Source organism: Diadema antillarum, unplaced genomic scaffold, assembly GCF_040938485.1.
Source record: "Diadema antillarum isolate AM-2024a unplaced genomic scaffold, OU_Dant_1.0 scf00000197, whole genome shotgun sequence".
NCBI lineage: Eukaryota > Metazoa > Echinodermata > Echinoidea > Diadematoida > Diadematidae > Diadema > Diadema antillarum.
The window spans coordinates 3,077,731-3,090,175 of NW_027271086.1; the positions used below are offsets into that span (position 1 = coordinate 3,077,731).

Below are 12,445 nucleotides of genomic sequence, written 5' to 3' on the forward strand. Positions count from 1 at the left end.
CGCTTGAATAGACACTGAACTTCAGAGCCTCTTTTCTCAGTTCACACTTTTCCTGATTTTGTGCTTTCTTCCCAATATTTAGATAGGTTAGGAGAGTCCATTTGATTTGAGTTATACATCATTTTAAAGCTTAAAGTCTGCTCTTTCAGAATTTGGTCTTAACTAAACATTCATGTCTGTGGACCTTTTGTTTGTTTTGTGGTGGAGGGTCATATATAAAATTATATATGTATATATATATATATATATATATATATATAGGCGTACCTGTGTTTTGGTGCCTTGTCTGCTACCGGCGGTTTCACGCTGTCGCGATCTTCAGGCAGACTGACAAAGTGGTGTGTTTTTGTGCTCATGTGGTGCGGTGGATCGGTTTGACGCATGGATGGTTTTTCTTTTCCGGTGTCTGCATTTGGATATAAGTTCGGACCTTTTATTGAGTGCTTTTTTGTTTCTGATGATGATGATGGCCTTCTCATCGAGGCAGAGGTTGCACATGCCACTCCTTCTTAGAGTTAAGTTTGACTTTTTTTTTGGATGTCCCATGTCAGTGTGAAGTTTGACATTATCTTTAAACGAAGACATATTCCACAACGCAGCGCCACTGTACGACGAAGCCCTGAAAAAAAGCGGTTACGAGAAAAATATCAAGTACTCCAAACCGAGTGAAGAGGGAAAGAGAAGAAAAAGGAAAAACAGGAGCAGGAATATCACGTGGTTCAACTCACCTTACAATGCAGCGACTAAGACAAATGTGGGGGGGGGGGTAGATTTCTAAAGCTCATCAACAAACACTTTCCCAAAGGGCACAAGCTGAACCCAATATTCAATAAGAACACGGTAAAAGCAGGGAGGTGAGACAGTCCTCTCACTTCCCTGGTAAAAGTGAGCTACAGCTGCATGAAAAACATGGATGCAGTCATAAAATCCCACAACCAAAGAGTTCTCGGACAATCCAAGTCACATGACACCGATCCCAAACCCAAATGTAACTGCCGCCAAAAAGATCAATGCCCGTTGAGAGGAAGATGCATGGAGACGGCTCTTGTGTATAAAGCAACCGTCAAGCATGACAATGAGGAAAAGTGCTACTACGGACTGGCGGGGGGTACCTTCAAGGACAGATATAGGAACCATGTGAAATCCATCAAGAACGAGAAATACAAAAACGAAACCCAACTTTCAAAATACATCTGGAGCATGAAAGACAAACGCGCAAATTTCACACTGACATGGGACAATCAAAAAAGTCAAACTTAACTCTAAGAAGGAGTGGCATGTGCAACCTCTGCCTTGATGAGAAGACCATCATCATCAGAAACAAAAAAAGCACTCAATAAAAGGTCCGAACTTATATCCAAATGCAGACACCGGAAAAGAAAAACCATCCATGCGTCAAACCGATCCACCGCGCCACATGAGCACAGAAACACACCACTTTGTCAGTCTGCCTGAAGATCGCGACAGCGTAAAACCGCCGGTAGCAGACAAGGCACCAAAACACGGGTACGCCTAATATGCTCTGCTTTACAGCATTGAGCACTTTTCTACCGTCAACAGACCATATATTCCCGACGGATATATACACAACGGATATATGTATATATATATATATATATATATATATATATATATATGAAGAGCTTGCTTCCAAAAGGCGCTAAATCCATTGAAAATGATGGGTTTTAATAATTAGCGCCGTATATATATCTGTGTGTTTATGTATAATGACAATGCAGGAACTAATAAATCAAATCAAATCAAATCAAACATAACAAAGTGACGGCATATGAATGCACTCGTAGGAATGGCCCTTGCACACTTTGAAATAAAAGACTTGGTTGCTAAAGAAAGTGGACTGGCAACTTCGTTTCCTTGCTGTATGTTCTATCATTCATTCCTTGTGCCAAAACATCAACATATTGACTGATACCACATGGATGATGCAATTTTCTACGTTGTTTCATACCCCTTCCCCCACATGTAGTCCTTACAGAGGACACCATTCCTCAGGACGAAAAGAACTTTGTGACCGACATTCGGCGACCTGACATGTGTGCAGTGGCCAAGATATCGAACGAACTTGTCTCTGTTTAAAAGCGCTGGATAGTAGACTTCTTAAGAGGGTAAATGCTGTTTTTTTATAGTACAAATGTCCCATCACTTGGTACAGACTTTTCTTTGAACAAATATTTTTTTAATTAATCCGAGGAGACAAACGTATACACGCCCTTATTTCAATAATCTGAGCAAAGTTATACTGGATGTAAAAACACTACAAAGTATGTAGGCATACCACAGCAAACAGCATTTTCTAATTGGTAGAAATATTGGAACATGTGGAAAAATACGTGTAAGATTTGATTCGGTGTCTATGCAAGTATAATTTATACATGACTATGGAAGTTAGTATGTAATGATCTGTATTTTTGAAATGATTTTTAATCCAATCAATGCCTTTTTTGGTGCATATTCCTCACCTGGGATGTATGTGCAATGGGTAACAGAAAGAAAATCATCTATCAATTATAGACGTAATGTCTCTATACAAATGACATGTAATTTACATTTATTGTTATACATATCAATGCCCATACATAGATCATAGGAGCAAAACAAAATGGATATTTTCTTTGCTTAGAACTCAACATCTAAAAAGCAGTAAGAACATGTAATGAGGAAAAATTCTAGCAACAAACAAGACTCATCAGTTGCTTAATTTTGTACTAAGGTATTGATACTAGTAAATCACTTTATGAATAAATTATGCAAATAAGTACATAAAATGCGAAATTTCGAAACATATTAATCTTTAGAAACATTATGTTTGTTTCTAAATGGAAACAAACATCTATTCAAAATCCGTTCGTACTTCGTCCCCTTCATTCGAATTCACTACCAGCCAACATTTGATTGTAACATCTGAATGTTTAAAATTAATTTGGAAAAAAAATCAAAATAACAGATCCTTTTTCTATTTCACACTTCTCATTAAACACCTGTAATCAACGTTCTCATCAGTGCAATTTGTTTCATTCCGGTGCAAATCAACTCTTTCTCATATAGCTCATTTCAGCACTGAAAGCCTTAGAGGCTTTTTCATTTTTTTTCTTTTAAGCTGACTTGCTTTCCACCTTGTTAGAATGGCTGAAAGCATCCTAAGGTTATGTGTTACGAGTGAAAAAAAATTAATCTGTCTTTGATCGTACATATTATTATACACACTAAAAGAAATAAAGGAACATTCAATGCTCTCAGTCATACATGCTTTTAATTCGCTCATCTCATATACTTGTTCTTCTTAGGTGATTTTCGTTATGCTGGAGGATCCTTATCTCGAAACACACAAATTCTGTATACCTACAGGTTTTTTATTTCGACAATTAAAAAGGGTTGGCTAATCCGAACATTATTCCGAAGGTTCGTTAATCCAGAAATGAAATAAGGTTTGTTATTCAGAGGGTTCCTTTTGATATCCGAAAATTGAAATAATATAACAATGCTCGTTACTCCAAAAGTGTTAAGACGGCGCAAGCGTACCAACGAAGCTTCGGAATTACGAACATTATTTCATTTTCGGATCAACAAACCTTCGGAATAACGAACACCTTTCCATTTTCGGAAATAACGAACATTCGGAGCATTATTTCATTTCAGGATTTACTGAACTTCGGAAAACGAACATTGTTTTATTTCTGGAACAACGAAGCTTCGGAATAACAAACTTTATTTCATCTTCGCATTAAGAATCCTTCGGAATCACGAAAGTTCGGAATAACGATTTGTAACCGTTCTTCTTATAACCAAAACTATCGCTTCTGCCCTCGGCAGCATGCTTTCATCACAGCCTTGCGAAGAAGTGGCTGTGCTAAGGCATATGCCAACGGGTTAATCGTACTGTTGCAGAACATAAACCATCGCGCAGATTCCCGAAGTAGTGTCCTAGAGGGCAGACCAAGGAACCATCTGGGAAGCGCCGAACGCAGGATGAGGATCAAAGTGCTCGGTACCCAAGTAATGAAGAATGCTACGATGAGGAACGTCAATGTACGCAGAGCTTTGCTACTGTCGATGCTTTGGTTTTTTGACCTTGAGATCTTAGCTAAGCCATGATGACAGCCCTGTCTCATTGATCTGTTCGAGTCTCGGTCGACGTCAAACGAAGAACTCTCGTCTTTTGAAGCAACACTGGTAGTTCGAAAATCTATATCCCCGAGCTCATTACTGCCTGCTAACCTCACCTTCGAATATATTTGAATGGAAATTACAAGTATCGTTATGAATGGAATGCATGCACGGAGAAGAACGACAGTGGCGCTTGTTTCAACATGCTGAGCGTAGTTCGGCTGACAAAATCCTGATGCCGTCATACGACTTAGTGGTCGGACCAGGTCCCATATCGTACTAATGCTGAACCACAGTATTAGGGGAATAAACCAGGTTACAGCATTAATGACCACTGCTAGCTTTTTACTCTTCCTTTGGAGGTGCCGTAGCGGGTACGTGGTTGCTAGGCAACGATCGATGCTTATGATCACGACTCCAAAGACGGAAACACCTGGCAGTGCATTCTGGATACCGATGAAAACGTGGCAGAAGATTTGACCGAAAATCCAAGATCCATGAAAGAGGAATATCATCCCACGTATCGGCATGCATAGAAGACCGACCATGAGATCTGCGATCGTCATGTTGAAGATGTAGTAATTGCTGTAAGTCCACAGTTTTCTTTCGGATGCGAATGCTACTAGGATCAACAAATTTGCGACAATTGTGGTCAGCATTACACCAAACAAAATTCCTACCTGCCAGTTTACAGACAGAGATACTGTTGACGAAATGACGATGGTATTTTCTGTCCCGTCGTGAAAAGAGATGTTGTTCATGACGTCTTCGAAACTCGAGTTACTGAAAAGAACACGTAAAGAAAATGTTCTCCTCCCTTTATTGAAATGATTGAATGATAATACACAACGCTTTTTATTCTTTGTTACTATAATATGCATGTCCAAACATATTTAACTTACCAACTTGAAATATTTGCGATGAAACCTTTTTAAGAAATTAAAAACGAAGAAAATGTCGGACATTTTTCTTACCCTCTTCTATGAAACCCGTAACTTTTTACAAAATGGTGCTTTACCTGTTTGGGAATTAAATCCCTCATATTTTGACCCAAAAAAATTTCATCCATGAACAGTATTCATGTCAGCAATAACATTGGCTGTCGATGAACAGTGCATCAATGGAAATATATCATGCTCTGTTATAGGGCACATGGTTTGATGATGGGTATCTCCTGATCAAGAGGTTTGTGAGATTCCACGATGGTGAGGTATATCGTACGTAACTCTTATAATCCAATTCTCCTTTGATATTACCTTTACTTTCTACAACATGTGAGAATCATTCTCGTTTTGGCTTTGATTTTTTATACACTTTAATGACTCGATCAAGTCACTCTAATGACTCGATCAAGATCGAGGATTCACAAGATCTTGTCTTCTATAAAGACACCCCGAAAAATATAGATACCTGAGTTATAACAACAAATCACTGTGATATTCACCCAGAAAGAAAAGCAACGGTATGGGAGATAACCTTTTAAGTTTTCAGTAATGAAAAAATAATGACATTTAATTCTACGTGACTATCAATGTAAGGAAGGGAAAAAGGGTAGGTATTAAATACATGGCTAAATACAGAAAACGAGAAAGAATGAAATTGGTGAAATATCCACCCCACCCCCCACCCCCCCCCCCAAAAAAAAAAAACAAACAAAGTGGTCCTAATAATAGATGGGTCTTAACTTTTATTCGTACCTCTTTATTTTTGGATATCTCAGCTACTTCAAAACCATTCTTAATCATATCAACTTTGACTTAATCTTAAAATCGTTATGCTCGTTAATATTTCAAAGGTTTCTGATTATCTCACAAAAGAAGTTTGAAACCTGAATTCCCATCTCAACCAAAACTATCAATTCCATTAAACTTCAGGTGCATATGGACAAAATAAATCATCAATATACAGCGTGTAACAGCTAGATAAATAATTGGACATTACCTGCTGACGACAACAAAGCGCAGGGGAAAGGTATAAAGCGAAGATGTTATTTCCATCAGCGAGAACTTGTAGACCAGAGAAGCTAATGACGAAGTGACAATTTCAGCATAGACCTCTTTTTATATAGCCTCGAATTTGATTTAGAAATGAGTCATAAGTCTCCTGTACTTTTTTTTAATAGGAATGAATAATCGGAATACATCACTTTTATAGCCCCGCCTACCCTTATCAAATTGAAGGACCGTGATCACATCAGCTTTGTGAGGAAACCTGATGTCAATCCTGGACCTAAGTCGTAGCAATTCCATGAGCCAACCATTCCGAAATTTGTGTAACTGCGCAGGCTTATTTTGTAAATAATATACTCGCCCCTGCGTGTACCATTGGCTGTGTAATTGATAACCGCAATGTTCAATTAGACGTCAGATTCCATAGGATTTATGCTATTTACTGGTTATCATTCCGAGCACGGTCTCGCATTGATTGCTCAGGGAGTATCTAAACAGTGTTTCACTGGTGATCGATGTCTATTAATCGTCTGTTACTGATAGCTCTTAAGCTCAAATGGAAAATGCATTGGAAAAAAAAATTGCTTGTTGTTATTGTTGTCAGATTTGTAAGAGTTCACTAACAAAGATAAGTGATCAATGAGTGATCTCCGACGTTTCATTGAAAGCCTGCATCGCTGTACAACCACCGATAGACTGATAAGCAGCAATAATATTATGTTATAGAGACCATATCCAACTGTTGAAATAACCGAAAGATCGAGAATCATGAAAGTGTCCTCTATTAACAGATTGGAAGTATCGATTGTAAATGTCATTTTTTTCTTGAGCAATATGTTGGACAGTGCATATAAAAAAGTTTATCCAGTATTGGAGACTACGGAAGTATTTCATAAGTATTATTGTCAGGTATGGAGAGCACAATGCTTTTTGTGAGGAAAGAAGAACTCTTCCTCTTCCATTGGTACCTAACAAGCCAGTTCGGGGTACCTGTTTGCGAGTGATCGGGAAAAGGTCATTTGTATCGGGAGACAGGTTGGTTTTTAAATTCACTGAGTTAAGCATCTGTGATGCAATGATTATTCATGTAATCCTTGTTAATGGTGTGTGCTGCCAGGATATCTACCTGACAACAAGCCTTGTATTTGTCAATGTTAACAGAAAAAAAAATGTTACTGCATTCAATACAGCACAATAAAATGGATGATTTCCAAAGTGTTGATTGATGAATCAGTGTGGTCATGAGTTCCATAATTGTTATGTTAGGCAAACTGATGCATTTTGTCGCTTAGTTGAATCAAGTGAAGTGCCAACTTACATAGATGAAAGGTCATTTGTACCAATGTGCACATGAGCTATCTCCGAACTGGCGTAATAGTATGTTGACAAACGTCATGCATGACTTGGCACACGAACTTTAAAGACGATAATAACAAATTGCACTTTTTTCCAAGTTTGCGTGTGACATGAAGGGACTATGAATACCTCACTGACTAGACAAGATCTATCAATGAAAGTGGTCAAATGGATAGGCCAGCCTGTACGAATAAGGGTTTGTTTTTAGGCTTTATGTTTAGTGTTTCTTCTAACATTCTATGGTCCATAACCTTTGACATGGCCACCAGTCCAATAAACTTGGTCACTCCCAGAAACCCTAAGCACACTGTCCAATTTTGTCTGTTCACATTTAACACATAGCCCGCAGCGACAAACCATGCATGTCGTAAATGGGAAGAGAGAAAATGGATAATGGGTTATAGCCTTTGTGGGAAGGACCACGTTATCGACGACGTGGCCATGCTGAAGATTATGGACCATAATGTTGTATTACGATTAGGACTGGAGATTCGTCTTCCCTAAGCAGCCATCAGTGTTTCATTATCCTGTAATCTCCACCAAAATAAAAATGCGGAGGAAACAGAATGCAAAGAATAATTGTAATACTAATAGAAAACATCAGTCTGCCTTACGTGTAAGGAGATTCAAGCCATCTGAACATTTCGTCTGTTTATTGTTTGTTTTTTGCTTTTTTTGGGGGGGGGGGGTGGGTTGTGGGGGGGGGGGCTTGTCCTAGAGCAATTGATTTTACATTTTGTTCGAAGAAGGGAAAGGAAATATCAACTGTCTTTTGATATCCTGTTAACTTGCGATCTATATGAGTGCATGTACACTCCGTTGAGTCAAGAGGAGCAACGAAAGGTATCGATCAGACTCAGAAGCTGATCCAACACTTAGAGAACTCGGGCAACTTACCGATTACTATAGACCCCTGGGGGTTAGCCATTAAGGGCGATGCGACGTGACTATGTGCAAAGAATCTGAACTCAATCCCAGTTAGACATTTTGTTATCTACCTACTCGTTGGTTTCTGAGCGTATGATAACTGTGTTGTTGTGTTTTTTTTTTTGCCAACGAAGAATAGATAACTGTATTGATTTTTAAGAAATGGAAATGAAGAAAATAAATGCGTTTATTCCGATATTCCGTTATTGATTAATCACTCTGTGAATACTGCATAATGAGCAAAATGTCTACAAATCAAGCCCTGACAAATGCAATGTCATTAAGCTTCAATTCTTCTGACAGAGCATTAGTGTCATGTGTTCTGTTGATACATATTATGTTCACACCTGATTTTTAAACTCTTGCGGTGAGACAATGAGAAAGGAGAATTAACCATACGATTAATGAGGCATGTTCAAGTAAATGGTAAGGAAGAATTTCAAAAATGGCAAAAAAGACAGATTCTTTAAACACAATGATCGCATTATATTTGTGAAATCTGAAATGTTTCATAAATGTTTATTGTCAAAGAAGGAGACCTCTTTTAGTATCTAGAAGAAGAGATTCTCTTTCATTTTCATGAACCCCGTACAATGTATGAAAATAATAAAAATAAGGAACCACTCAACTCCAAAAATAACATTCATTGCACAATAGAATAAATTCTTCTATACATCATTGCCATTGTTTTGTTTGATCAACGCTTTATTTTTTTTTTTTGTAGTGCGAGGTAACGATGTCCAAATTTACAAATGCAAGTACTACACGACTACGATTCCACTTACGAGTGTAGATATACATGTTTCGATTAACATTTTAATCTACATAATATCAGCCAATACACATCACATCGAAATATCTGATACTCCTAAAATGTTCGAATATTGACAGAAATATGTGCGGAATGCGATAGAAGTATAAATTCAAATCATGCAAGAATTTTTCGTTCCTCTAACACATGGTGTAAAGTGAGGCATGAGACGTTGTCTTTCTGAGATTACAATACACGCAGCAAAAAGAGACAAGTCGCAAAATCAGTCGAAGGATTATGTAAATTTGTTTTTTGTTTCAATTGTTATGAGGAAGGGCATGTTCTCATCAGTGTATTATAGTGCTTTTTTGGCACTTTTTAGTTTTGCACCTCAGAAGAGGAAAATATGTGATCATTTGGGAGTAAAATTCATTTCTTTGTTACCTACCAGTGCGAGAGAGAATGCAAATTTCTTTAATTTGATATGATAATATTTTTCATTTGATTTTATTGCAGTTGTACGAAAAAATATGAACTCGATTATTTTTTACTGAGTGTAACTGTTAATCAGATATTTAAAATGTTTAACATTATGGAAGTGCAATATAAGGATAATATTCATTGTTGACACACACACACACACAAAATGCTATTATGTAAAAAAGGTAAAGAAAATTTGTTATATTACGTATAAGTGCAGTAGGCCACTTTTGTCGATGATTGAATTATCATTCAATTCTTATCCTGTTGTGTATTAAAAAATTATTTGTAAACGTCACTTTCTGAATATGTGTACAAATAAAACACCCTGTGGAAGGGAAAAAATTATGTAGAAAGCATTAGAAATCGGATTGATTACGTAAAAGTAAGGTGATTGTAATCTATAATAAAACGCTGCTGTTTTTTCGTCTGAAATGACAAAATAGATCAAAATGAATTTTCATCATCAGTGAATAACATAAACTGCCAGAACAGTGAATTGTCATCTGTAACATAAGATAATATACTTGGTCCGGAATGATAAATCAGCTTTTGAAAACTGCAAGTGGAAAAAATTAATATCACAGTTAGGTATTAGGGATGTGTTTTCTGGTATTAAACCCTGTAAAATGTTTTTGCTGTCTATGGGCAGTATTCCATGCACATTGTTGATAAATTGTTAAGTCCTTTGGGGTACTATTCCGAGCGTTTGTTTATCCGAAAATGAAATAAGGTTCGTTAAACCTAAAACAAAAGAATAGGCGTACTACTTACTATACGTATTCTTTTTTTTCACTTAACAAACCTTTGGAATATCGAACCATGTTGTTTTTTTTTCGGATTAACATTCGGAATAAGGAACTGTAGTCTATGTCATGAAGTGGTGAAACTTAGATACTGTCTATTTTTCCTGTTAAAGACTTTAATACGCAGGAATCGCTTTTCTTGACAGTACTACTTATGCATATTTATATATCTTGTAGTAACCTCGTTTCTTATTGTATGTAAACCAACCTCCCCAGGCATTTCATCAGCATTTTCTTTTCTTTTTTGTCTATCGTTGACTTTAAAAGAATTAAGATTTATTAGCCTTTTTGATGCAAGTAATCGGGTGACTTCTTAATAGATGAAGGTATATTGTACTATCCAACATTTCAATTCTTGTTTTTCCATTTGAAATATGACCCATATAGACATCATTTTCTAATGATATATATCTTTTAATTTAATGTATAGTTCATTACTCGATCGACGCAAAGTAGCCTAATAACGTAAAACCATGTACAATTGATGTTGTACACGGGATAGAAATGTCGTCACGTGTTTGATAGATTAAGATACGTTTTCAGACCTCTAAGATTTGGCACTTTGGATTTCAAATAGATGCCTATGATATGATTCACAGCTAAATCTCTACGTCTTCAGATATTTTTAACTAGAACTATCCCGGTCCCCGTCGACAGCATACTTTGAAGATAGCTTTGTGAAAAAGTGGTTGCGCTAGGGCATATGCCAGGGGGTTAATCATACTGTTGCAGAACACGATCCATCGCACAGATTCTCGCAGTGGTATCTCAAAGGGCAGTTGCAGGTACCATGTAGGCAGAGCAGAGCGGAGGAAGAGGACCAACGTGCTTGGTAACCAGGTGATAAAGAATGCCACCACCAAAAAGGCTAAAGTGCGAAGAGCCTTGTTACCGTCTGTGTTCATCTTTCTAGACCTTGCGCTGTCGGCCAGCGCCGAATGACCATCCGCTCTCCATTTATCTAACGCAACGATTCTCGGGGTGAAGGTATTGCCTTTCCCAAGTGCAAACGGAGATCTGAAGTCATTCTTCCCGTGTTCATTGCTACCTGTCGATCTCGCCTTGTGGTAAATTTTAATGGAGAGTAAGACCACAGTGCAGAACGGAATACATGCTCGCAGAAGAGCAACAATGAGGCTTATCACTACATCCTGAGCGTAGTTTGGCTGACAAAATCCTGATGCCGTTATGCTGCTTAATGGTTTGACCAGATCCCATATGGTGCTTATGCCGAACCACAGTAATAGTGGAATAAGCCAGGTTATTGCACTAACTGTCATGGCCAGCTTTTTGCTCTTCCATTGGAGGTGACGTAGCGGGTACGTGGTTGCTAGATAACGATCGAAGCTTATGATCACGACTCCAAAGACGGAAACACCTGGCAGAGCATTCTGGATACCGATGAAAATGTGGCAGAAGGTTTGACCGAAAATCCAAGAACGCTGAAAGAGGAATATCATCCCACGTATTGGCATGCACAGAAGTCCGACCATGAGATCCGCTATCGTCATGTTGAGGATATAGTAATTGCTGTAAGTCCATAATTTCCCTTCTGCACAAAATGCAACAAGAATTAGTAAATTCGCTGCTATTGTTATTAGCGTAATACCAAACAAAACTCCAACCTGCCAGTTTACAGAAAACGATATTGTCGATGAAATTATGACGATGTCTTGCGTCTCGTCGTGATACGAGAAATTATCCAGATTGGGTCTTGGGTTGCTGAAAAAGAAAAACGTTTTGTCCATTTTTTACCTTCAATAATCTTCCTTCAAAATTTGTGGCTTGATCATGCAAAGCGAATCGATTACAATACAATACAATTCATTGATTTTGTATATCACACGCAGAATAAAGGCATTTCATCTGTGTAGATCAATTTGCTGAAAAAGAGCGGCAGCAGTGTTCGAGCCAAAATAAAACCATTATGAGTCTAAATATAATAATAGTAATAATGATTAATTAATCGCCAGTGTATAATCAACGTTGATTTTGTTCACGGTTACCTATGACGGGATTAGAATGAGACGAATTCTTTCGACCCACTTGAA

General features: G+C 37.7%; 2 protein-coding genes across 2 annotated transcripts; both read right to left on the reverse strand.

The window, feature by feature from the left end:
* Nucleotides 1-3,809: 3,809 nt before the first annotated feature.
* Nucleotides 3,810-4,691, reverse strand: LOC139723697 (trace amine-associated receptor 7e-like). The gene has a single exon (XM_071634920.1). The coding sequence runs from the start codon at nucleotides 4,689-4,691 to the stop codon at nucleotides 3,810-3,812; it is 882 nt and encodes a 293-aa protein (XP_071491021.1).
* Nucleotides 4,692-11,029: 6,338 nt separating this feature from the next.
* LOC139723699 (alpha-1A adrenergic receptor-like) lies at nucleotides 11,030-11,905 on the reverse strand. The gene has a single exon (XM_071634921.1). It carries the CDS (start codon nucleotides 11,903-11,905, stop codon nucleotides 11,030-11,032), a length of 876 nt encoding a protein of 291 aa, XP_071491022.1.
* Between the last annotated feature and the right edge of the window lie 540 nt (nucleotides 11,906-12,445).

Bases quoted from the DNA above. Each gene is read 5' to 3' on its own strand.
- LOC139723697 (XM_071634920.1), bottom strand. From the start codon at position 4,691: ATGACGATCGCAGATCTCATGGTCGGTCTTCTATGCATGCCGATACGT.
- LOC139723699 (XM_071634921.1), bottom strand. From the start codon at position 11,905: ATGACGATAGCGGATCTCATGGTCGGACTTCTGTGCATGCCAATACGT.